Source organism: Aquila chrysaetos, chromosome 10, assembly GCF_900496995.4.
Source record: "Aquila chrysaetos chrysaetos chromosome 10, bAquChr1.4, whole genome shotgun sequence".
Taxonomy (NCBI): Eukaryota; Metazoa; Chordata; class Aves; order Accipitriformes; family Accipitridae; genus Aquila; species Aquila chrysaetos.
In genome coordinates this window covers 26,953,377-26,979,322 of record NC_044013.1, presented here as the reverse complement: position 1 = coordinate 26,979,322, position 25,946 = coordinate 26,953,377, and the positions used below count along the sequence as shown (strand labels likewise).

The 25,946-nt window shown below is 43.2% G+C and overlaps 2 protein-coding genes across 4 annotated transcripts; both read right to left on the bottom strand.

Moving 5' to 3' along the window:
• Positions 1-519: 519 nt before the first annotated feature.
• POLR2D (RNA polymerase II subunit D) lies at positions 520-4,195 on the bottom strand. Its single transcript, XM_030029189.1, has 4 exons — positions 4,091-4,195; positions 2,458-2,638; positions 1,898-1,993; positions 520-1,138 (listed from the first exon to the last, which is right to left on the bottom strand). Exons 1-4 carry the CDS (start codon positions 4,161-4,163, stop codon positions 1,060-1,062), a joined length of 429 nt encoding a protein of 142 aa, XP_029885049.1. The 5' UTR covers positions 4,164-4,195; the 3' UTR covers positions 520-1,059.
• Positions 4,196-8,985: 4,790 nt separating this feature from the next.
• Positions 8,986-25,032, bottom strand: AMMECR1L (AMMECR1 like). Of its 3 annotated transcripts, none has more exons than XM_030028022.1 (7): positions 24,687-25,032; positions 21,752-22,196; positions 16,243-16,353; positions 15,642-15,756; positions 14,812-14,902; positions 13,736-13,832; positions 8,986-12,506 (listed from the first exon to the last, which is right to left on the bottom strand). In XM_030028022.1, the coding sequence occupies exons 2-7, from the start codon at positions 22,156-22,158 to the stop codon at positions 12,395-12,397; spliced, it is 933 nt and encodes a 310-aa protein (XP_029883882.1). In that variant the 5' UTR covers positions 22,159-22,196; positions 24,687-25,032; the 3' UTR covers positions 8,986-12,394. The 3 variants fall into 3 exon arrangements, 2 of the variants coding, with proteins under 2 accessions (XP_029883882.1, XP_029883883.1); XM_030028023.2 differs by lacking the exon at positions 24,687-25,032 and adding an exon at positions 24,439-24,511; XR_003925373.1 differs by having other exon boundaries at positions 12,365-12,506; positions 14,265-14,902.
• Between the last annotated feature and the right edge of the window lie 914 nt (positions 25,033-25,946).

Sequence of the window (25,946 nt, the reverse complement as noted above, 5' to 3'; positions counted from 1 at the left end):
ATCCTAACTAAAAGAACATTACTTTCAACTAAAAGCTAACAGTCTGTGATTGTTGCCAACTCCCCACTTCTGAGCCAAGATAATACTAGGTGTGCCACTCCCACAGGCTCCACCAAGAGCCATCCTTCCATAGTGTTACTGTTTCATTTCTTCTTAGAATTGTGGCAGCTAGCAAGCTATTTAAGGAGTCCGTCCCTCCCAGGGCAGATACCTGGCTTTGTTAACATCAAAGTGAATGTTTTTCCTCACCTCTTTCTTTTCTGAAACAGTATATTGGGTCTGTGCAATCACTTGGCAGAGAACAGGGGAGCAGAGAGGGAAATGCTGCCCAAATGTTTTCTCACTATGATCATAGTTAATAACGCCTCTGTCTGACCTGTCCTAAATTGTACTTGCATTATTACACACTTGGAGTCCCCAGATCTCCAACACAAGTTAATAATCACAGGATCTGTTTATCACAAAGGTCCTCATTAATAAAATCATAATAAGCACCTAATGTTTATAAAACACACAGCCTTAATTAGAAATGTCTTTTAATTTAAACTAAACAATAATAGAAAATTATTGAAGCTGTGAAAATCCACTGTCCTGATCAAACAATTAAAAAAAAAACCCAGAACCCAGAAACATCACAGAAACTGATGCCATGCTGCCCATCACTAAACCTTCCGAGAGTCAAGAACAAGTTTCTCCATCTCCTTTAGAAGTTCACAATAAAAAGAAGTCGCATCTACATTTCTGCTAAAAAACAGAAACGTGTTGAAGATTTCCAAATCAGGGAGAGGGATTTGGAAGAAGCAAATACTCGGGCCACTGGGAAAAGGCTTTTCAGGTTCTTTGGCTCTCGCAATACAGGTGTCCTTACCAACATACAGGTGGAACAAACCAAAAGGACTACACTGATCTGTCTGAATGCACCTGCGGATGACACAGCACTGGAGTACCCTGTATCCACAACTCCCCTTACTCATCTGGGAGCTGGATTGGTCCAGAGGGCTGAGAAACAGTCAAAGCTCCCAGGTTCTTCTGTTCAGATAAAGGGGTTGAGGGTTAACCTTAATACTGGAAGCTGCGTTTAGTCTGAATATCGTCAAGAATCTGCTGTAATTCCTCATCTTCAAATCGGCCCTCCAGGCTGTTAGAAAAGAACAATGAGGGTACATTAAAGGTTTTAGAAATAATCTCCCCGTGGATTAATTTCAGACAGCCATAATTGTCTCCTGTCAGTCTCAACACCATCATCACCGACCTGCATGGTACCACCAGGAACCGTCTATAATATTACTGTACAAATACCACTCTAATCCGATGCAGTGCCTCCTCTTTAAATGACAAAACTCCATCCTTCCAAGACCTTTCTGATGAATAATTTCAAAACATTTTATCAAAAAGGCAAGGCAGGTGCAGATTTAAACAGACATTTGTAGGAAGTCCATGTAGTCTCATGCTCATAAGCCAGTCCAGTCTTGCTATGAAATCTTAGCATACAGGGAAGAAACTGTAATTCAGGTGTTTCGTTCCCTCTTCTGTCTCAGGCCATAAGGTAACAAATCAAGATATGATAACAGAATTTACTGCTGTCCTGTATATGTCATTTGCTCCAACAGGAAAAAGAAAAAAAAAAAAACCCAAACAAAAAAAACCTCCAAATGCAGCTGGGTGGCCTAAGAACCCCAATTCAAGCTGTTCACACTTAACCTAGTCAATGTTGTTGACATGCATTAGGGACAGTTACAAAGATTACCTCACTCTCAGGTCAATGGATAGGTGAAGAAAGACTGACAAAAAGTTTTTCAATCCAGCTCTGTTGATGGAAGAGTGGGCATCTGTCCATAGCTGGCTTTAGATTACAGGAAAGTATAAAGCAATCTTTTTACGATATGTAAATGCTCACCTAGGAATCAAAGCTTTTGCTTCCTCAGCTGTCTCGGGACACAAGTTAGCCAAACATGCCAGTTCAAATTTATGGAGCTTTTTCTGGAGCAGCAAACTGTAAGGAAAGACAACAACTTGGTGAAATTACAAGTAAGATAGAGATATAAAAGGGCATAAACTAAACCAGAGAGATATCTTTTTTCACTCTGCTTGTGGCACGGAAGCCAATGTTTTTTCAAGAGGGGAGGAAAGACTCATATAATTGCGTAGAGGAAAAAAAGTCACATCTGTTAACTCCAATTCCCCCTAATTACTCTACAAAGTCTAGAAAATCCTCCCGTTTAATGCAATCAGCTGTCATTTAAATGCTGAAAACAAAGCAGTTCAGGAGGCTTGACCTACACGAAGTACAACCCTCCACGAAGAATTATGATCATCTTTCTTGCCTCTTCAGAAAGACAAGATTCAGAATTATAGTACAAATCAGGAAACACTACTAAACTGTACTTTCATAAAGCAGCATCAATATTATATAACAAATTCTCCAGTACCATCTTACACCCTAACTTTCCCACTCACCTACGGACACTGGCAATGGTTTCACGGTTTTTGAAGCGGCTGAAGCGTGCTGTGTAGTTCAAGGTTTTCATGAAGACTTCTGAAAGCTCCTGCTCGTCTTCTGCACTCTCATTCTGTTGCTTACGATGCTCAAGAAGCATATGTACTTCTGAATTTAGAAGAGTTTCCGCAGTTTCAAATTCTACATTTGAATGAGTGAACACCAGCATAAAAAAAAGGTGAAGCATGGGTGAAAAAGTACATTTACAGAAGTTTTGTAGGTAAATTTAATTTTGGGCAATAAGGAAATGAACAGTGTGTTTCACAGCAATTGTGAAACCCTTGCACCAATCATTGGGCAGCATTTCGTACTGAAAATGCTGATAAAAATAACACCACCTTGAGTGACAATCCAACGTGATTGTCTTTTTGACCACACATTTTACATTTGCAGCCCTAACCTTCTGGTTTGTCACATTTTTGCAACATGTTTTCTTCACCCATTTTTGGCAGAACTTAAGTAATATATGACTTGTTTTAGGAAAAAGTATTTAGAACTGAATTTTAAAAAAATTCAGAAGTGATGTCTATGGCCTTTGGAAGCCTCTGAGCTCTTAAAGTAAACGTGGATGCTGCTGAATGTTTTTAAAAAGGCTTCATTTACTTAAAGTAACTTACCTACTGAAATGTTATTATCAGAAAAAAGTTTTAACCAATCTTAAGAGATTCCCCCCCCCCGCCCCTTTTCAGCCATCTCTCTCTGTTTTTGTTCATCACCACTATATTTGCTCCAATAACAGGAAGGTCTTTCAACATCAGCAGTATAAGCTGTTCAAAGCAGCAGGATCAGAGACTGCATCCGGGAGTGTCCTTCAGCACTGTTTTACAAAAGCAGTCAGCTACACAGCAGTACTAGAAAAGGACTGGCAACCTTTATTTTGCCTGGAGCGGTAAAGTAGCTTGGACAATAGATTTTAGTGTAAAAACATCCAAAACCCAGTCTTTCAGGACTATGCTCTTGCTCTTAACTCAAAAATGCAGCACAGTGGCCTTTTTTTTTTTTTCCCCTCCTCTTCCAGGGCCGATCTGAGGTGTAAATACAGCTCTGGAATTTATACTGAGTAGTTTTGTGAAAAAAATATGCAGACTGTTAGTGTCCCTAGTTACAACTCAGCCTCTGGACAGCTGGTTTCCTAAAATGCAGTACCATTCTAATGCCAAGAAACATCAATGGAAAAGTAATGGTTATCTCAAAAACCAAGGATCTTTTTGCTATAACCTGTCATGATTTTTTTTTTTTTTTTATTCCTGTACACACGTAGTGGTCCACATAAGTAAAACCAGCCATATCTTAGCAATCATGGGGTCCTTAAATATATATATAAATGATTTATTATCCCCAATTTTTAACACTTGGGGCTCTGCAGCTGGTGGGGCGCTCAGGGCCTTGAGCAGCGCTCCGGTCCAAGGAGCCGCGAGGCGAGGCGGGGACGGGAGAGCTCCTTCCCTCAGAGCCGCCCGCGGGCTCCCAGCGCTACCCAGCAGCCGCCGCCAACTCCGACCACCGCCCGCCCCGGCCCCGGCCCCGGCCCCGGCCCGGGCGCCCACAGCCCCCTCGCCGCCCCCGCTCAGGCGGCCGCCCCGCGGCGCGCACCTTTGGGGAAGACGAGCTGCGAAGCGTCCTCCTCCACGTCCGCCGCCCGCGGGTCGCTGCCGCCCGCCGCCATCGCCTCAGCCGGCACCGGAAGCCCCGCCGGCCGGAAACGCGGCTCCGCCTCAGCCCCGCCGCCCGCCAGGGGGAGCCGCCGCCGCGGAGCCGCCCGGCGCTGACAGGAGGAGGGTCGGGCCGGCTGATGGGAGGTGCCGCGGGGAGGGCCGGAGCCTAGGCCGGGAGGAGCGGTGTGTGAGCGCTGCCGGGAGAGCAGGGAGCGGTTGTCGCTATCTGCGCACGGCTGGCGTTGCGGAGGGTGTAAAAAAGCGCCGTTACGCCTGTGGGGCACCGAGGGGGAACGGCGGGAACGAGGCGCCTCAGGACACCACCCCCCCCAAAACCCAGCCCTCAACGGTGTGTTTAAGCTCGCTTAGAAATTAGCTCCTAGAGACCGAGAGCAGGGGGGTGCTGGAGCTTTGTTTCTGTGAAGACAGGCCAAATAACTGTGAGAGACAAGACAGTGTGGGCCCAGAGTCTTACAAAGCATAAACCATGGCCCTAGAGAGCAGGCTGTGGAGGGAACGCTGAGGGAGAGCACGCTCATCTTTTACATGAGCTAACGTGGAGGAAGGCTCTTTCTGCTTGGTCATTTAGGAAGTAAATGAAGAGCTCAAAACTGTGCTGATGCCCCTCATCAGACTCTGCACAGCAGCACCCCTTTGCCCAGAAGCACCGGGGGGCACCGAGGCAGCAGATAAATCTTAACCTGTCTGCCTTCACACCAGGAGTGGATCAGGGAGCTACAGCCCACTCCATTTTGCTACCGGAACATCCTCCAGCGAGATAGCAAACCTTGACCTTAGGAAAACTGTAAATGACTGTACCAGAATTTCTGTCTAGCTCACTGTGATTAATCTACCTCAGCCTGTGAGGAAGGAATATTGGTATCATAAATAACACACTTTTAAAGGGAGGTTACTTTTTCAGACCAACCCAAAGTAATCTACAGACTCCTAAAAGTCATAGGCAGGCTACAAATGATGATAGCTCTCCCAACACCACGTCATGGGAACACTGCCAGCAAAATAACTTCTGGCGTAGTATTTTCCCTGGAGAGCTCACATATAAGTGCCTAACCGGCCTAAGACTCTTTAAGTAATCATCTTATCAGACCTTACTATGTCATTCTGTGCCCTTAAAGAAAGGCAAAAATAGACTGTTGGAGGATTTATGATGAAACCACTTCTGTTCTCATGAACTTGCATCCGTGCCTAGGTGAATTGTTTCCTGCATGCTGGGAAGAGGAACGCATTAAGAATAAACTGTAAGAATATGAAGTGGTCAAATCATAGATTTTTAACATTTGTTATCTGGATAAATGAGCATGGCAGAGAAACTGATTGAAAACTAATTTGCTAAGTGGTACAAGCAGAAAGACATTCAGGAAGATGGAATGAAAATATCCCACGGAACATCTGGCAAATTAAACCATTTCAATTAGGTTTACAAGAAAACAAGGAAATCCGTGCCAGATTGATGAGAGAAGTGTTTAAAATCACTTGGAATCCTGATAGCTTCTCAAATAACCCATCCACTCAGAACATCATGATTCTCAGAGCAGTAGGTAGCTTGCAGAGGTTTAAGTTATTAATTTCACTTTTGTTTTTCCCCAAGGATCCGTTCTACTTAAGTATACAAAAACTAAAACAATTAAGAGGAAGCCAGATACTTGCAAGAGTTTATAGATACAGCTAAAGAGACTATCATGAAAGATGAAGGTTCATTATCACTGATGTGTTTGGTTAAGGTCTCAAGAGTCAAATAAGAGACAAATAAGAACATTCCCAAATGCTGAATGGAACCTGCTCCCCCTGCCCCCCCCCCCCTTTTTTAAGAATTTAAAAAATGCACTTAAAACCCCACAGTAAACATTGTTCAGCCACTGCAACAAATCAAACATAACAGAGTACCTGACTTCTTGTTATTTTTAAAATGCACTGGCTTCTTCCTCACTAATAACAACTGTTTCAGCATTTATCAATTCAATTGGAAAATGTGCATAAAAAAGGAAGATGAGCTAGATTAAAATAAAGTGACTATAGGAAGTTTCAGGCGTATTCACTGGTCATATCCGAAAATGACCTGATTAAAAAAAAAAAAAAAAAGACTTGGCCAACTGTAATTTATCGTGAGCAGAGCCTCTAGTATTCCATATTCCAGGGCAAAAATTACTGACCCTTGCTGGAGACATGTAATTAGGTAGTGGATTATTAGACAGACCTACTATGGTAATTTCCACATTGCCACAGTTTAAAACCAGACCCAGTAACAACTAATTGCACCAAAACAGATCTTAAAAAAAACTTAGCTAAATACCTCTGGGTAATAAAATGTAGGAAGAACAAATAACAAGGATGTTCTATTATTAGTATAACCATACTTTGTAATATGTTTTCCTTCTAATTCACCAGCAGAAGAAATGCTATCTTCCTAGCAGTTTTTAAGCTTTCTAGCAGCAATTAAGTATTTTGTGTGGAGTGTCAAAACCCCCAACTTAAAAAATGAGAAGTTTTTGATGGATTAAAAGTGATAAGATTAGGATAGTGAAACCTTAATCTCTTTTCATTGTCATCAACATTTCTAGCAAGTGATAGGAGTAGATCCTTGTGGAGATAACACCACCCACTCAGAACACCAGGTGCCATAATAGCCATTATTGCACAAGATGCTCATGCTTTTTCATCTGTGTTCTTAAAGTGTAACTCTTCAGGTTTAGATTTTCATACCATTTTACCTTTTTTTATTTTTACTCCATTTAAAATTATATATCCAAAACTATAATGAATGAACATATATGAATAAAGTTATATTAAAACCCAGTATGATAATAAACCTCTGAATGCAAAACTGGCTCTTGCATGATCTGTTTTTAAATACATATATAATGACATCTAAACATACTATCAACTGGTTGTATAATACATAATTTATGTCAGAATTCACCTGATTGCAAGAGTAGTCTAGCTGACTTTAAAAAAGGAAAAAAAATTATGGTTCAATAATCTGGATATTGGTCAATTTGTAGGGTTAAATACTTACTTTAAGGAACATGGTAACAATAGTCTTCTGGGCTTTCTGTGTTTTGGGAGTGATCATCAAACAAACATATTCACAGGTCATCTTTTTCCCAGATTGTAGCAAAAACAGTTTAGGAACTTTTCTATCTTACTGCTCCATGTACTACAATTCAGTTTGAGAGCAATCCTCAATACATAGGTCGGTATAAATATTAATTTATTGAGTCGCATGGGAAAGTGTTCTGGTTTTAATTTTTATCTTCAAGAAGTGGAATTTCTCGATCACAATTATGTAGCTTATAATACAAATTTTGTCCAAAAATAAAATTCTTTCTTCTGTTTAGAATAAAAATGCTCAAGTATTCTTCATTTGAATTTCTTGTAGAAATTTCTCCTAACCTTTCCGCAATTTGTTTTTAGAAGGGAGTGCTAAATGACTAACTCATTTCATTTCTTATTTCAAACAGAAGTAAAACCAGAAGAAAGTGTTTTCTGGAGAATTATCCTGGTTTATATTTAGTCTGGATTGAACTATTTCAGTGTGCAGTCATAGTACACCTTTCTACCTGGCCTCATCTTCACTGTGAGCTGTTGAGTGTAAACTGCAGTTACAGAAAGCAATATGCATAAAAGAACCTCTCATGAGAGATACTGGACAAAGATTTTATGTCTGACTGATTCAACCAAAAAGAAAAAAATCAAGTAAGGAAAAACATATGCCATAAAAATACACAAATAAGTCACTGTATTCTAGCCAACAAAGACGCTGAGAGAATATACTGGATAACTTACCTCGGCACATGACAACATTGGATCCTAGTTATATGGTTAACTTCAGAATTTACAATGAGTCACCTGGAAATCATGTTAGCCCCAGAGTCCTCCTCAACCCACTCCTCATAGTGCACAGGGGATTTACTTTCTAGCTTTATTAGAATCAGAAGCATATTTTTTGAAAACAGGTTTTTGCAATGAGGTTCTTGGGCTCATTTAAGTCAAAACTAACCGCTATCCCCACCCCCCCTTGGTATGGTTGAGGTTTGTGGGGGGGTCTTATGCCTGTTCTTCATTGATATCCAGGGCTGACCTTCCCAAGAACCACAAACAGGAAATGTAGGATCTTTAACTATACATGTGCCATAGATAAAAAATGAGCAATAACCTGGAAGCATATGGAAAAAAACATTTAAGCCAGAGGTATGAACATCAGAACTATTCTACAAATCAACTGATCCTGTCTCAAAGCAAACATTAAAATATTTAGTAAGAATCTAGAAAGATGGGTGTTTCTTTTCCCTGAAATAAATTTTTTAGATCACCTGAAGAATACAACCTGTGAAGTACAGATAATCTGTTTTCATTAGTTCATTTTAAAAGACAAAAAAAAAAAGAGAACAATTTTGGTAGCTTAAGCCAGATGTACAAATTCAGGATTTTCAGTACGATATAGAATTCTGTACATATGTGCTTTGTATATTTTGCCATCATGACAATTAATAGAGAGTTATTGTCAAGCAAACATTATTTCAGGATATAAAGATACTTTGTTATGACATTATTAATGAAACATATTTAATCTTTGTTTTTAATTTCCCTACTATTTTTCCTTGCTTTCTTCTAGTGAGCCTGTCTTGACTACTACTGTGCTTCCAGACAGCTGTCATCCCATTCTGACAACCTCCCTGGTTCTGAACGTTTAAAGTAATTTAGAGGTTGGTATTCACACACGTAGTATATTGTTCATATTGCTAGATGCGAAAGATTTCATCTTATCCCCCATAAAGGCTGTGAGAAACCATATAAAGAGGACAGTACAAATAATCTTTATCCATTATGATTTATTCTCTACAATACTTCATTAAAGGATAGAGTTCAATTATTTACACTCAGAAGTTATTATATAGGTAGGAGGCAACCAAGTGTAATACAAAGAATTGGTCTGACATCTCTGCACTGAAGGTCAAAAGAGGTCTCCCGCTTTAAGGAAATAAATTAACCAAAAAACCCCAACAAAACAACATGTAGTTTCCAGAATACAAACAGAAAACAGCACTAATAGTCAGTGAAGATTGCAGATCTTTGTTAATGTACTATGAAAACAAATTATTCTGTGCAAAGGTTAAAAAGAATTCTTAGATTTTCTTACAGGATTTTTTTTCTGATAAATTGTAGATATGTGATATTTTGACCATAAAACATTCTCAAACTGAAATGACCTCAGTTGAGATTGACTGTTGAACGTTATGAAAAAAAAAAATAAAAAAAAAAAATTAAGAACCTCACAGTGGCAACATTCCAACACTGACAGACTCCAGTGATCAAAGACATTCTCCTGTAGTTACTGTAAAACAAAGACAATTCATAATTGCAGTGAGATTATTTCTCAGTTGTGGTTGTCATGAGAATAAGCCCTTCTAGACCAAAAGGCACTTGCTTCCAAGGATGAGTTAAATCCAGATCAAACCAGGTAACAGTTGCTTTGAGAAGGAGTAGTTCTAACCTGCTCTCCCAGCCAAGTAATCATGGAGAAATTCTTACATCAGTTGGTCATTGATTTTGGTTGTCTCCATCCTGAGGCAACTTGAAGTACGTTTTGTTTCTAGTTCAGCTCTTTCATCCTTATGCATAGCTGCCATGTAATGATCTAGAAATGGGATTATTTCCTGAGACCACCTGTCCTTGTCATATATTCTTCTGAGCTAACTTAACTATTGACATACTTTTCAACTGATTTTATAGCTGGACCCTTGTGGGACTAAAGCTGAGAGGGCCTGTTCCTTAGGCAGCAGACCAGTGTTACTGATTTGCTAGCTTCTCTTCTCACTGCAACAAGACAAGAACACAGTACATATTTAGAGGCATTTTTGTTTGTTTGTTTTTTTTTTTTAACAGACTGAGTGGGGAAATGGAAGTGGGAGAGGATAAGGCTTCCCCAGTCCCAAACCATCTAGCCCACTTCAGGCTTAAACCAACCAAGTCACTCAATCCTAAAATTCTGTTCTTCAAAAATGACAGCTAACCCTCCCCACCCCACCCCTTAGTCATCCCCTATTCAAATAAAATGAAATCAGGAAAACACTATACACTGTTGAAGACACAGAACAGGGCAAACATTTGAAAAAAAAACCAATATTGTTGAAAAGCCTGGCACTATATGCCTGCATGACCAGTCTCACTGAGCGTGCTCAGGGGTGAAGTTTTAGCACCATTTTTTTTGCTTTTTTTTAAACCTTTTAGAAATTAAATTCTAACATAGAACACTTGAACAGTAATGAGTGTAGCCCTATGTATCATACTGTTTGACAGCTGAAAGGTGAATGGTACATCCAGAGGGGACCCCACCCTCCCCCATCACTAGACGGCACCTGGGAGAGTAATTACAAACCACTCGAGTTTGTAACAAGACCAATTTATTCTCAGCAGCAGGAAATCATGAAACAAACCCTTAATCTTTAATTGCTTTTCAACAACATCACAAGGGAAAAGTGGCAATTGATAAGAATGACCCAGTACAGGAGGAAAGCTGGGTCGATATTGCACCGTTATCCAGAATAGGACCCCCTCCTTTCCCTCATGTCTCTCTCCTCCAGCAGGAGGACGTTACACCAACATGAAGCAAAACTGCACAATTCTGTTTGCTTCTCTAGGACCAGAAGGAGCAGCAGTGTGCAGCTCTGAGCTTTCTACTAGCCCTGTTCCCTGCCATGCCAGGAGAGAATTTCAGGCTTGAAACACCGGCCAATTTTAAAAGCTGTCATTACCACACACAAGCAAGCTTTAAATATATATGCAACCAAATAGCCATTACTCTGTTATGCACTTGTATTTTCTTTCCTGATCATTGTTGACTCTCCAGAAACTTGGAAAACAAAACACCCCCCTCCACGCACCCTCCAATTACATTTTGGAGTCCAGTGACCTCATTGAGAGACTGTCATAATTTAGAGTTTATGACATGCCTCAATGATGCTGCAGAATAACAACTGGATAACTTGTCTTCCTCTTACAAGAGATTATTTCCTGTAATCATCAATGATGGGAGAAGAAATACAGAATGCATGTGAGTTTCACACAGTTTGGGTAATAGTTTCCCCACTCATTGCCTTAATGTGGTAATGACTAAACTGTGTAAGATAACTTACCAGTGAAACTACATAGCTCTATTCCATAGGCCTGCTATAAACTGGAATATACTCACAGTTCTCAAGATCAGTAGTCACACCAGAGAAAGTGGCTGTCCTATCAAAAGGAAGGTCCCCGAGACTTGTTAGCTTAAGTTAAACAAATTTCAGTCACTAGTCTCACTTGTATGACTACAGTCAATGCCCTGCAAATCTCTCCCCATCCCTAATCCAATTGGGCTCAGTTACAAATGTTTGGACACAAAACTTGGTTGTAACAGAGAAGACTGTCCAGGGACATTCAAGTACCTTGTCCTTCACATACACAGCATGTGCCATGTTGCTCTCTTAAAGGCATAACAGCATTCTATTTCATAGCAGGCTACATTACAAAGCACTGTCTAAAGACCCAGAAAACTGTAAACCAAAAGGCTTTCTAGAGAATCCAACCTACAGTGGGATCTGATAATTAAAGCCTTCTAGGGTTTATTTAAATAATGGATTCATCTGCAATACCATCCAAAGGTTTTCACATCTTTGTTTTCTGTCTGTGAGGATGGGGTGCTATCCAGATGTTCAACCCTCCCCAATATCATAATGTCCGCCTGTGATGTGGGGGGACTGCAATCAGCTCTCGGTACACAACAGATACCAGAGGTTAAAAAAAATTAAAAAGAACCTAAAAAATGTTTTGTTGGACTCCGTTGCCCAGGCTGCCAGGGGAATGCTCCTACTTGATCTGGGGGGCTTCTATAACAAACAACTCAAGTTTCCGGAGTGTCGGTAACACACAAGAACAGATCAGTCCAAAGTGGCACTTTCACTCCCAGAGGTCTTCTGCACCTCACGACAGTTCGTAGGCATGGAGCCCCAATCCAACTGAACCCCCATTTGGAGGAAAGGCTGAGATAAGGCTTGGGCCCCTGAAGTTCTGTCATGCTCTTATCCTCCCCCCAGGTCAGCTGGAAGGCAGACTTGGCAACGGAAGCTAGCATCATAAAATGGTGCAGTAGTAGAAGTAACTGGACCAGGAAGAGGAGGCATCTGCCCCAATGATGTCATAGCCGTTGGCAGCAACTGGGGAGTGGGACTGGTCATGCAGCCGTGTGTCAGGAGTAATGATTGTAGAGGGGAGGGGCATGAAGAGTGCCATTCTGGAAACAATGTTGACGGGAAGCCATGTATTCTGCATAACTGATTGTCACCTTCTCACTGCGGTACCTATGGGAACAGCGTGAGAAAAAAAATAATGTAAACAGACTATGCAATATGAAGGGCCTTAGACATAAAAACATTCATCCCAGATCACCTTTTAGCTTGCAGCCAATAACAACCAAGAGGAACCCACTAACTTCAAAATCTACTTTCTTTGATACTGCCTCATGCAGTAGTCTGAATAACCCATCTAAGCTTGAATTAGCTTCAATGTCCCAAAAGTTGAGCCCTATTCAAGGCAATCATAATTAAGGGGACTCCTGAAGTAGCACACAGGAAACAAATGATCCAATTTGTATTCTTTTTATCCACTTGCTGTGGGAAAAAAAGGGCATGAAAAGTTTGCTGGAAGAAGACTCAGTTTCAGAGACTAAATAACCAGTATTTCACTATTATTTATTATTGTGGTTGTCTTCACATTTGAAAGGCTAGTGAAAGAAAATGATGTAGAGTTGGGTTAAGGAAGGTTTATTACAGCATGTGTGACTTAGTTCATGTCATATGATCAGAATTCATAAAACATGAAGTCCCTTCTGAGAGACCAGAGATTTCCAGATGCTTCTAAAGCATGCTACACAACAGATAACTTCAAAGTGGTTGTGAATTGCACTAAGTCCATGTTACACCAGTTTTTAATGAAAACCACCATCCTGTCCTCTCCTCTTACAAAAAACCCTGCGTACCCACCTCATTTCTCCAGAGGTAAGGAACGACCTGATAAATTAAGTGTTCCTATACAAAACCAGAATGTCCCAATTTTTACTAACATAAAGGAAGCTGAAACCAATAGGACAGCTGGGGGTATAGAAAAGCAAGCGAATTCTGAAAACCAGCCAAATTTGAGTGTGGTTTGGTTTTAAGACAGCTGTCACCTCCAAATAGCTACACCATCCACAGATGAGCACACCAAGAAAAGGAATTCCATTGTAAAGATACAGAAAAATCAACCTTTTTAACTTTCAAAGGTTCTGCTTCTTTTGATTCTTCATGTGGATGATATTAAAACCAGTGGCACTTCTCTTAGAAAATGCTAACTTCGATCCTGCATGGACAAAACATATTGTGCTTCATTCCATATACATTATATGCCTAACATGTGGCATTTATGATTTTGTCTTTCAGACTACATCTCTCATCTGAAAGGGGCATGAAGGATTACATCAAGCACAAATACTTTAATTTACCCACAAAACACTATAAAGTAAAATTGAAAGATGACAAATATATCGACTTACCTGGTGAGTTTAATTGTTTTCCTAAAATCATTGGTAATCGGAGCCTTAAAGCCACCTTTCCTGAGTAAGGAGTCTATGGTCTGGATCTGATCCCAGTCTATTGAAAAATAGAAGCAAGGGAAATTTTTCAATATAAAAACAATGTTTCAAAAAGATAAGAGATGCATTAAAAGGCCTCTAGAAAAGCAAACAACTAAACAGGAAACTGAACTTTAGAAATACCAGTGTTGAACTGGACATACATGACCTTATGCATTCACACTGTCTGCACATGCCAACCCCTTTTAACTCATACTGGAACTGGTCTATAAACCAGTAATTCCATATGATGTCTCTTCTTACAAAAGTCTGTGCCTTGCTTCTGTTGCAGGGACCCCAAACTGTTTTATCACGTACCACTCAAGTTTAGCTCTCTAAGCCTTAAAATAAGACAATACTTAGCTCTTTAATAGACAAATTGGGATCAATCTGATGCTCTAGTGATAGCACAGTGCACTGCTATGTGAGAGATCAGAGTTAAAATTCCTACCTTAGTCTTTTGCCCCAGAGCCAGGAGGATGCGACCACTCCACTCTGCTAGGTGGAGGAAAGGAGGCAATATTTTGAGCAGTTACCATGGTGACCGCTACTATATTTGAGTGGGAAGTGTGCTCCAGAGGGGCCCTGTTTCCTGCCCTCATCTGGAGGATGCTACTTTAGCAAGAATGAGGAGGAAAGGGACTCTCCTGTTGGTGCTGTGCAGCCTGCAGTTATCCTAGTTGGTGGGAGAAACATAGAAGAGGAAAGATGCAACGCTGAATGAAGCTGGAAGATCCATACTTTGAGATCCTCTATTTCTTAAGCCCTAAAACATTTTTACACTAAGATACAACTGTGCACAGATGTGGGATGAGAGAAAGGCCAGATGAAAACCCAGCAGCAGCTGTATCAGGTGTCAGTTATCCAGTTTAAGCCTGGTGGCTCCATGGCACTACTATGAGGATAGCATTGCAATCCAAACCCAAAATCCATAGATTTATGTTACCCAATTCTGTGACATAATGTGTTGACATGTTTGGCTGCCATCTCAAACCCACCTTGTTCCTTAGCAACCTCAGGTAAATACGTGGCTGTGCGTTTGACACCTTTCTCATTGATGAATTCTATTCTGATCCCATGGATCCCAACCTATAGATGGAAATGAATAGCCAAATAAGAGGTGTTTGCTAGCACTGAGTCCACGATCAAGTTGTCATTCCCACAACACTGTGTATCTCTCTCTCTCTGGCCAGTTTGGCTTTTGCCTGGATAAGTACATTCTCTTCCCCACTCTCTGTCCTTGCCAGGCAGGTCTCACAAGTAGCTCCCTTAGCAGCATAAAGGACCTCTGCCACCTCTCCCATACAAGCCTAACCAGTCTCCTTGCCACTTCTCCTGAAGTAAGTCTTGTCAGATGTCTGACAGTTTTATGTTGGGCAAGACAGACAAGATCTCTACACAGGAGTCATGCCTAAAATAGCCCAATCACAAAGTCTATTTAATCCTTGAACTAAATACAATTCCATGTACAAGGTCCTAAAAAATTATCAATATCTTCAGTCTTTACTGCTTTTTATTCCCAGTTTCTATTCACAGCATCAAAATACTTCCCAGGTTTTTACATATGTATTTATACCCATTTCCTATTGGGCTAAATTGATAAAACACTTCATGTTTCTCTCATTCCCATTCAAATCCCCTCCCAACCAAAAGCATACTGCTAGCCCATCCTCTTCCTCCCTTCTAGTTTTCCAGCCCCATTTCTTCTATTCCCAGTTTCTTCTATCCCCATATACCCCTATAATGAAGGAGACACATCACCATGTACTAACCCGAACCCGAACGGAACGAGAGAGTGATGCAGAGTTCCAAATGCACCTGTTCTCACCTCCCAGTCCAGGTAGTCACTGGCATCCTCAAAGTTAGTGAGGAGGGAGACAGAGCAGAAGAGTTTGGGCAGCTCCTCGCGGGTCAGGGGGGGAAATCGGCTATCCTTAAGTGCACTAAAGGAAAGAGAAGATATATTGCCTAATACAAGCACCAAATTAGTGTCAGATGCTCAGTTATTCCCTTTTTGATTAGACCTCCATGAAACACGTTTCTCTTTGCTGCTGCAGAGGAAGTGATTTGCATCTCTTCCTAATCTAATGAACTGTAATAAGCAAACACTAGTGCAAGCTTCCTGATGCTGTCCTCCACTTACTGCAGTTTGAGAGAAATTACGTGCTACACAAGATGTCAAAACTGTTGGTATGCAAGACAGATTCGACATTAGCCTTAAAATGTCAACGAAAATTCACCTGTTGCAAAGATGTTCCACTAAATCCTGATATATTACCTCACCCTAACTATCATACATTTCTCAGGTTTATTTTATCGTGAGACATATTAAATTGAACTATGTTGATCCAACACCTTAACCTTGAATCCTTATAAATTTTCAGCAAATTAAACAAATTTCAGATTTATTTCATATTCAACATGATTACCTGGTTAATGTGTATTCCCTGAGTCCTGAGTGAAGATTCATGGCTGAAAAGGTCCCAATGCAGCCACGAAGCCGCTTGTCTCGCCCCGTCTTCCACGTCACAAAGAGTGGACTGAAAAGGCAAAAAAGAGAAATACTCCAGCATCTAGAGATATTTGGTGGCTAAGGGGAGACCAAGAAGGTGTAAAAAAGCACGTATGCATGCACTTGCTTTCTTTCCCTCTAATAAACCCCAACAGGCATGTTTTCTCACCTGCTATCTAGCAATAATAAAACCCCACCCCCACACAGGCCCAAATGCAAAAGCCCAACATCCCCCCACCTTTTCAGCATACTTCTTTCTCTCCACCAGTACTCTGTAAGCCCTCCACCGACACCTTCCTGGCCAGACTCTGCGCTGTCTTCTAATGAGTGATATGGTTATTTGACCCCACTAATTACCTCTGTGAGTAACAGCCTCACTTAGTAGCATCCACTAGTTTACATGACAACCCATATAAAAATTAATATAGGTGAAGCAGATAAGATTACTTATTTATAGTACCATTGAACCTGAAAGATTCCCAAGCATTCTGCAAATCATCTATAATTCAGGTTTGCAATAAAAGCTTTTCTTTTTTTTTTTTAAAGGAATAAAAAGCAAGCCTAGGTTTTTTTCCCTGTTATTTCTGTGAGGATCTGACTTCTGGGTCCATCCCTAGTGCTCAAACAGTTTATGTTCACATCTTTTGCTTACCTTACATTTGATTCATATTTACACATATTCTCTCCTGTTGAACACATATCTAAATCACTATACTGTTCCTACTCAAACACCACATGGATTTCCATTTTCCTGTCTACTATCATGAAGTTACAGGCACAACAGTAGATTCTCAAATTCAGCAGGCTCATTTCAATCTGTTAAACTAGAAGCCATGATTAAGCCTCAAACAACAAGAATTTCAGAGCAACAGCATTGAGAAGAGCTCTGTGAAGAGGTAGATGGGTAAAGATGACTGCGAATATTAAATGTAAAAACTTCATTTCTACAGAAGTGAGTGAAATTGCAAATGGCTGTAAAGAGAAACAGTAAAGGAAGGACAGCGGTGGCTGCAGCTCTACAAGAATGTCTGAACATCTGGAAAATTTTGCAAGGCAACTGATGATGCTGATCTAATTATAAAAACAGGATGAATGATCTTACTTTTTCAGATTACAGAGTACTGAATACAAGATGTGGTCGCTTTGAACCCAAGCATAAATAACAAAGTTAGTCATCAGTGATTCTAAACATCAGTCTGTGGATTTCTATCAAACGTTAAAAGATAAGTAATATGATAGAAAACATGCAGGGTTAAGAAAATAATTTTCTGAGATTAAACAAACAGTGACAGGAGTTCTAAAACACGAAGACAGAGTAACTGGTTCTACAACAGAGCTTAGACACTTGCTTTCCTCAAACTCTTGAAGCTCTTGTAAGCAGTGTATCTTTGCAGCAAACATTACAAAAAATACTAAGAAATGCTGTTTGGACAACACAACCAGCATGGAGTGTGGATGATTTCTCAAGTACAGGCAACAGAGCTTCTTATGTCTAATTAGAACATAATTTAAACTGTAGCGATAAAGCTATGCCCAGTGATGTTCCTCAGAGCAACAATGGAATTAAAAAACTATCACAACATAAATCCATCATTCAGTATCTAGTTACGAGCTGTGACCAACAGCAGAAGTACTACCCAAAATAGCATATGGCCTTTAAGGGATAATTGTGAAGGGGAACTTTGCGCACAGAGGAAGCGGAAACATTCTTCCACAACCATCAGCCACCTTATGGTTGCTTGACCAAGACAGATGATTTACTGTTCTAGTTTTCCAACAAAAGTTTTCAAGGCACTTGCAGGGTGTCATTCCTCTACACTTTCATCTAGCTATTGTATGTTGAAACAGAAAACAGAAACAGAGCGCAAGAAAATACATTAGAAAGCTTACCAAAGCAGATACTAAACTTACAAAGGAGATTCCTGAGAAACATCACTGTCACAAGCTCAGTGGAAATTTAGCTTAATCTAATTAAAGTTTTGAAACCATTACTTAGCCCATGTGACACTCACCCCAAACAGAAAAGGGAAGGGAGAAAATGAAAAGCACCACTGACAAATTTAAGTTCCTTCTCTTCTTCAATTCAAATTACAGGTTCACATTTCCAATTCACCTCTTTCCCCTTCCAAAGGAAAGGAAACAAAACAAAACAAAACAAAAAAGCTTCCACTGAGCTGCGACACAGCTTTCTGCATCTATAACAGAAGAGGTATTACCAGAAAGGACAGGATAATTACACTCAGAAGGCTGTCATATTTTAAAAAATATCTTAAAGCACATTCTAAACAATTTTTCACCGTGGTCATAACAACGGAGGCATAAAAAAAAGATATACGATTTTGTGCAAGTACACAGAATTTCACCATTATGAAGTTTTTCACTGTAGAAAAGACATTGTTTCTGTATCTGAAGAATAAATGCACTTAGCAAACTGCAGGTGCAGCTGACAATAAGTTAATTGTTCCATAGCTCCTCCTTGAACAGTGTATTTCCCAGATGTACTGAGAAAAGTCACAACAATCTTTTGCCCATGTTCACCCAACAGCACTTACCGGTACTTTGCAGTCATATGCTCAGCAGATTATGGGAACCATTTCTCCCCCAGCCACAGCACCCTACTTGGGTGTGTTTGACGAGGGTTTGCTAGGCTGAGGGGAATTTCAGCAACTAAAAACTAGCTTTTCCAATTGCAACTACAAAGGGAATTTTAAAGTAGCAAAATAAATTCTGATTTGAACAAACTACAACTTGTAATAGGAAAAAACCTGTTACAGTACAGATTTTATGATGCAAGTATCTTATTTGTCTTGCATGGCAACTAGAAACTTGCATGGTGTAGTTTTAGTACCAGTTTGTAATACCTACTATTAGAAAAAAAACCAAAAAAACCCCCAAAGACTGAAGTACAAAATTGGAAGAAGGAACTAATTAACAATTTGCATGCCATACAGGCTCAAAACTGTAATGTTTTCAGTAACCTGAATAGCAAAGGGGATATTTTCTTCATTTACCAAGTTAATTCAGACACAACTATGAGTCTTGCAATGCCACCTTCTCTACATTGATTTGTGAACATCATTGCTAACATGGGTGTAAGGTTCCTTTACTCCACAGGTATCTACCAGCTCCGTAACTCCCCTGAAGATTGTTGCCCATGTGCATATCCTCTCAAGTTGGTAACTGGAATTCACAGTGGTTTTCAAGTCATAACCCTGTAACTTTTATGTTATTACCCTGTTTATGCAGAATACTGACCTTCACGACTACTTCTATCTTTACATTAGAGTTCAGCACCAATTTAAAAGATATGTTATCTGAGAAATAGATTGGGACAAACCTGTGCATCTTTCTATTCCTTCCATCAACAGTCTCTTTTCTGTCTGTCCAGAGAGACTTCTGGTATATACCTTTGTTTTGTTCAAAGATCTCTTACATTGACATCAACTACATTACAAAGGACAATAATGCAAATCATTTATGTATTTTCACTTTGCTTACTCTTATATTTGTTAACAGTTGGCTTGAAGTTCATTACATTACTGTCTCAAGTGTGACAGATCATCCCTGTGTACTGCTCTACAAGAAAGCAAACCCCATGCTTTTCCCTGGGGTACATACAACTATTTACTAGAAGCAACACACATAAATGCTGAAACACAAGAAAATTCAGGTAGGCATTTGCCTGGGGCGGGGAAGAAAAGAGAAGAGCCGGTTTTGCTTTGGAGTGGTGATCTAAGAGACTTTTAAATTATCAGCACAGAAATGCCCAATGAACGATTTTTAACTTTTCAAATTTGGGCACAAAATTCAAACAGCTGAGATTCCTGAATGAACACCCCCTTTGAAACTAGTCAACTGAAACAGCAACAAAATCCAGCTAGAAATCTCCTTTAATGCCAAAATAATGAATCTGTATAAAATAATCTCTCCTATTGACTTAAGAACAGAACAACAACAAAAAAACCCCCTTTTTATTTCAAGTGACAAAATAATAAGCACACTAATGTATCATTTTGTAAAAGGAGCCTACTTAGCTTAGGCATGAGAAACAACAGCAGAAATATTTCAGTTTGGGGCATCCATGGAACTATTCTATATTCCAGTCCAGAGTATTTCTCCATTCACTTGTATTTACAATATTAAACAGCTTAGCCTGTGGTAGCATTCAGAACATGCATCCATAATCCTGCTCAGATAATAACTGCATTGAAGCACAACCTACATCTACGCTGACAGCCAATAAGGTGGGGAGACATTTAACACACGGAAAAAGTCCTTGACCTGTTTTAGCCATTGTTCCTTTACATCAATTTAAAATTTATTAACTTAAATTAAGGATGTCAACAACTTTTTATTTTATCTATTGTTCTGGAGGTGGCCCCTGGAGAAGCGTCAGAAGGTGTATCTGTCATTGATCTTTCCTATATAATTCTTCCACCAAACATTTTAACAACATTAACATTTCCACACCTACGCATTCAACCTTCAGATAAACATCAGCTAAATCTCACCAAAGCAAAATACCTTCATAAATCCTTCTCCTCACTTCTTCTAATACACACCTCCTTTCTTCTTAACCTTGGTATCGTCCTTGAAAGTTAACTCTCCATTTCTCCCCATATTGCCCAACTAGCACTATCTCCACAACACAGTTTTTCAGTTCTACAACTGGCAAATTTTTAGTTCCCCTCCCTGCTAAACCCATTAACTTGGACAGCTGAACACCGTTGTAAGTGTCCTTGTCCAATTCTTACTAGCTCAGCATTTGCTTCAGGATGAGACGGGAACTTGTGTCAACCTCTTTATTCCCTTTCCATTTGCTTCACAGAAGGAAATCTCTCCCCTTTTCCCTTCACCAAGTTAGTGCCTGACATTAGAAGCAGGATCCTCTTCAAATTAATGACATTATTTTACTGTTTTCTGAAAACTCTAATGTCAGTTTCACTCATTCTAGCACAATTTTATGGGAGGCACAGTGCAGTTAATTTTTTGCAGAGGAATCTATTTACGAAGAAGGGAGCAAACTTTAACAGATTGTTATCATGAAGTGGGTTTGCACTCCTCAATAAAGCATGCAACGTCTCACACAACACATCAGACTTGTGAGCTGATGAAGAAGCACCACACTTCCTCGTATTTTGCCTAACTCTCTTTCTGTAGGACTAAGCATGTTCTCCCTTGAAGGACACTCTTCAAAGCTCCACTTATCTCCACCAACAACCGTAACAGAGTGTTTTTACTCTTTTGTGCACTTACAGTGCATCATTTTTTGTTTCTGGTAGACAAAGCAAGCAGCAGAACACCCCCCTTCCTCCCTGCATACCAGTTTTCCCATTTTCCAGAGGAAAGCCTTCATCCCTCCCCAACCAAACCACAGCTCTGGATGCTGGTTTCTCAGCCTTCCTCCCGCACATGGATTTACTCACTAGGGGTCATTGGTAAATCGAGGAAGTCGTGGCTGAGGGAAACCATAGAGATGACAGTAGAGTACATCAAAGCAGTAGCAGCACATCTCCGCTGTCACCACCAGGTTCTTGGTGCTGTTGGCAGTTCCATTGGGCCGAGTAAGTGGGCTCAGAGCTCCTGAAGTGGGATTCATTCGAGTAATTGGGGAATTTCCTGGGCCCAAAGTCAAGTCAGATACGTTCTCCCTTCCATTATTCCCGTCTGTATGCTGGTGGTTCTGAAGAGGACCTGAACTGGAGCCTGGTACAGTTGTGGCCTGATTCCCATGACTGTGCGTTCCACTCCCAGACAATTTGGGCTTCTTTACCCCACAACAGCCAGCTGCCAGCTTGGGCTCAAGTGGAGGAACACAGCGTCTTTTTCCCATCCTGCTTCAAAACTCGCTGCCTGGAACACTGCAGAACCCTGGCAAGGAGGGGGTGAAAAAAAAAAAAAGCAATACACAAAACAGTTACAGGTGAAAAACCAACAGCTGCTTCCTTGCTTCTGCTAAAGTGTCAGAGAGGTTTGCTTTTGCAACAAAAAGAGGAAGAAAACCCTCACAACGCCCAGCTAAGTACAGAACTAAAACCAGTTCAGCAAGTGGAATGGGTGTTTTTACACATAAACTGAAAGAGTGTGTACACAATGTGCATGAAAACACACTTTTAAAGTGTACTGAACACTGTAATAGGCGGCTCATCACAAAAAACCCCATAACCAGCCTTCCCATAAAGGGAATCAAACTGTGGGAGAACAGAAGAAAAAAAGACAAAAAGACTTTGGACTACAGATATACCCCATCTGCTGCTTTTCTGGATTACCCGTTCCCCCTTGGTCAATGCCTGCACCAATGGCAAACAAGCTATTGAAAAACCACAAGTGCATTTCCCTTCCCTATTCTCAACAGAAGAGCGACAACTCCGAATGACACCTTCAGGGTTGGACTCCCAGGGGTGCTGCCCTTGATTTAGCGCTAGCCTAAGGAAGACACAAAGAGAACCTATAAGCATTGAACCACCATTTTCTAAACAACAGACTATTTTCCAGACCCCGTGAACTAGAATCTGCATTTACTCTCCAGGATTAGGTAAATCAATAGTGCTTGTAAGTAAACACATAGGGCGTACAGTCAGGATGTGCAGGGGAGGAAGAGCTGAAGACCGTGCACAGCCTGAACAGAGGGAAGCAATAACAGCAGGAAACAGATATGGTATTAAAAAAAACCCAGAACAGCGTTTTGCTTGCAAAGAAGAGAATGCTAGCTCTTGCATCACAAGAAGAGGTGGAACAAATACAGGGAGGAAAACCTATACAGACAAAAATGAACGAAGATGATAGGCAAGGACCCCATGTCAAGGGCAGGAACTTAAACAGGTGTAATACCATCATTGCTATGAGATCTAAACACACAAAGGGAGGGAAAAACAGTCCCCCATCTATCAAATGGGGCTAAAAAGCACAGAGACCTAAGTCACAGAGAACACCACGGAGAACTGGAAGTCACACTCAGCTCTTGCGAGTAGCAGGCTACTACTTTAACCACCAGAGCATCCCTCCAGCTCTTGCAAGTATTTAACCGATGGGTGAACTGACAGCACATACACAGAACAGGGTGGGGGGGCGGCAGGCGCTGAAATTCGTGGTGTGACAACTCCCTTCCTTCTCTGCACGTGCAAACAATGCGAACTTCATCCACGAAGTTTCATCGGCCATCGTAAGAACCGAACTGAACCAGAACTGGTGTAAGACATGTTGAGAGACGTGCCTCTCAACACAAAACACGTACGCTTGCAGTTTAGGAATCCTCACCTCAAGGTTTTAGAAAGATAATCTGCATAAGGAACAGTTTACAAGACCTAATGAAAATTATCCTTTCTCCTTCGATCTCTACCTTTGTAATAAAAAACCCCAAACCCAACAAACCCACAGGAAAAACAAAAGCATAACTTTGACAAAGTGAACATGTAATTGTTTTCAGTGCCTATGAAAAGTTATGCTACTATGGCTCAGTGAAGCTGCTGGGATAGATGAGCCTTTCCAAGTTACCACCGGAGGCTAGCCGCATTTACGGGGGGGGGGGGGGGGGGGGGGGCGGAATTTATTTATTTATTTGAAACCGTTAACTCATTTTAAACTGCAGACGTGGCAGGGGGCAGAAAAGAAGTCTTCTCCCATTATCATCCTCCGCAGCAGGCAGAAGGGGCCTAACAAAGGCGGCCGCACCGATCCCCGGCCGGCTCCAGCGAAGGGCACCCTTTCCCCGCCGCGGGAGGCCTTCGCCGGGCTCTCGTCTCCGAGCCCTCCCTCCCCACGGGAGCAACTTCTGCAGGAAACGACGCGCTTCAGCGGCAAACGCCGGCCCGCCGAGACACTGACCCCGCCGAGGGCCTCAGCCCGCTACTTCCCGACCGGACCCGGAGCGCCCCCCCGCCCCCGCCGCAGAGCCCCGCTCCTCTCCCCCGCCGGCGGGCAGGGGGTGCCGCCCGCGCTCCCCAACCGCAACGCCCGGCCCGGCGCACGGCGGGGGGAAGGCTGCCCCCGCTCCAGGGGCGGCCCCGCGCGCCCTCCCCCCCGCCGAGCACAGGGGCCGGCAGGCCCCGCCGTTTCACACCCCCCCCCTCGGTCCCGCCGCGGCGCCGGACGAGCCCCGCGCGCTCGGACAAACTTTCCGGCGGCGTTTCCGCGGGTTCCGCCAGCCCCGCCGGCAGCGCGCGGGGGGGGAGGAGGGGGACGGGGCACGGGACGCCCCCGCAGCCCCCCCGCGCCTCGGCCCGGCCCGCCCCCGGTGGGGCAGAACCGCCGCCGCCAGGGGGCGCGAGCCCCCCCCCCCCCAGCCCCGTTGACCCCTTCCCTGCCGCCGGGGCGGGCGGGACGCCGGCGCTTCCCGCCTCCCCCCTCCCCGGGCTCGCCCACCTCCTGCACCCGTCCCGGGCCGGACGCGGCTTCTCCTCCGCCTCAGCCCAGCCGCCGCCGCCGCCGCTGCCCCGCCGCCGCCTCCTCCTTCTCCCGCCTCATGGAGCCATGGGCCTGGGCGAGGCTCCTCAGAGAAGCGGGCCCGGCGGGCGGGGGGAGGGAGGGAGGGAGGGAGACAGACAGTGCCCGCCGCGGCTGGGCCGGGAGCCGGGCTTCCCGGGGCCGCCGGGCAGCGAGGGGAGCTGGAGGACTGGAGCGAGGCCGAGGGAAGGTCCTCCGCTATCCCGGCAGCCTCCTCCCTGCTCGTGAGGTAATGAGGGAAAAATGTACAGAGTCCGCCAGCCTCCCGTCAGCCCCGCGGTGCCAGCGCGACCATAGAGAAGAAAGGGCGCTCTTGCCCCCCTCGGAACCATAGATACCGGGGACTTCCGCTCCCGGTCGGGGGACCCGCGGGGCCGGGTTCCCTCCTCGTCACGTGACCGGCCGCACGTGCGAGGACAAACAGTCTCGGGGGCGGGAGGGGCCACTCGCCCGCGGGGCTCCCCCGCCCCCGGCTGCGCGCTGTCCGGGAGGGGGGGAGCGGGGGGGAACACACCCTCACGTGGCGAGGGTGCCGCTCTCCCATTGGCCAGCAGGCGCTGCGACGGCACTCGAGAGGAGGGGCGCGCGGGCGGAAACATCCATTCCCTGGCTGGTGGCGGGGAGACCCTCCCCACTGGCCTACCGCCCCCCCCCAATCCTCCCCCGCGGCCTGGGGGCCTTGGTCCGTCCCGCCGCGCCGGGGGCGGGGCAGCGCCTCAGAGGCGCTCCCTGCCCCGGGGCCCGTCCCGCCTCCAGCGCCCGGCTGAGGAGAACCGCGGGCCTTCCCGGCCGGCTCCGGCCCGTTCTGACACAGCCCCGGCCTTGCCCAGCGCGGGTAGGAGCTTCCCGCTGAGGGGACGGGTGTGAGGGAGGCCCGGAGGCCCGTTCCGCCGAGGCCGTCACGGGAACGTAGGTACCGGCGCGGCTCGTCCGGCGGGCTACTTCATCGGGCCTGGCAGGACGAATCGGGAACAAGGGCGACCCCGAAATAATTTTCAGTTTAGGCTGGCTGGCAGTCGCTTTTGCCGCTGGGGTTTTTTTTGCTTGCAAAGACGGCGATAAAAATAGCCCTGGCCGCCGAGCAGAGCGTGTTTACGGGGGGACGTAAAACACAGTTCTGGCAGTAGCACAAAGATAGCAAGGGTCATGACCGCACCACAACAAACCCTACTTTTTTAA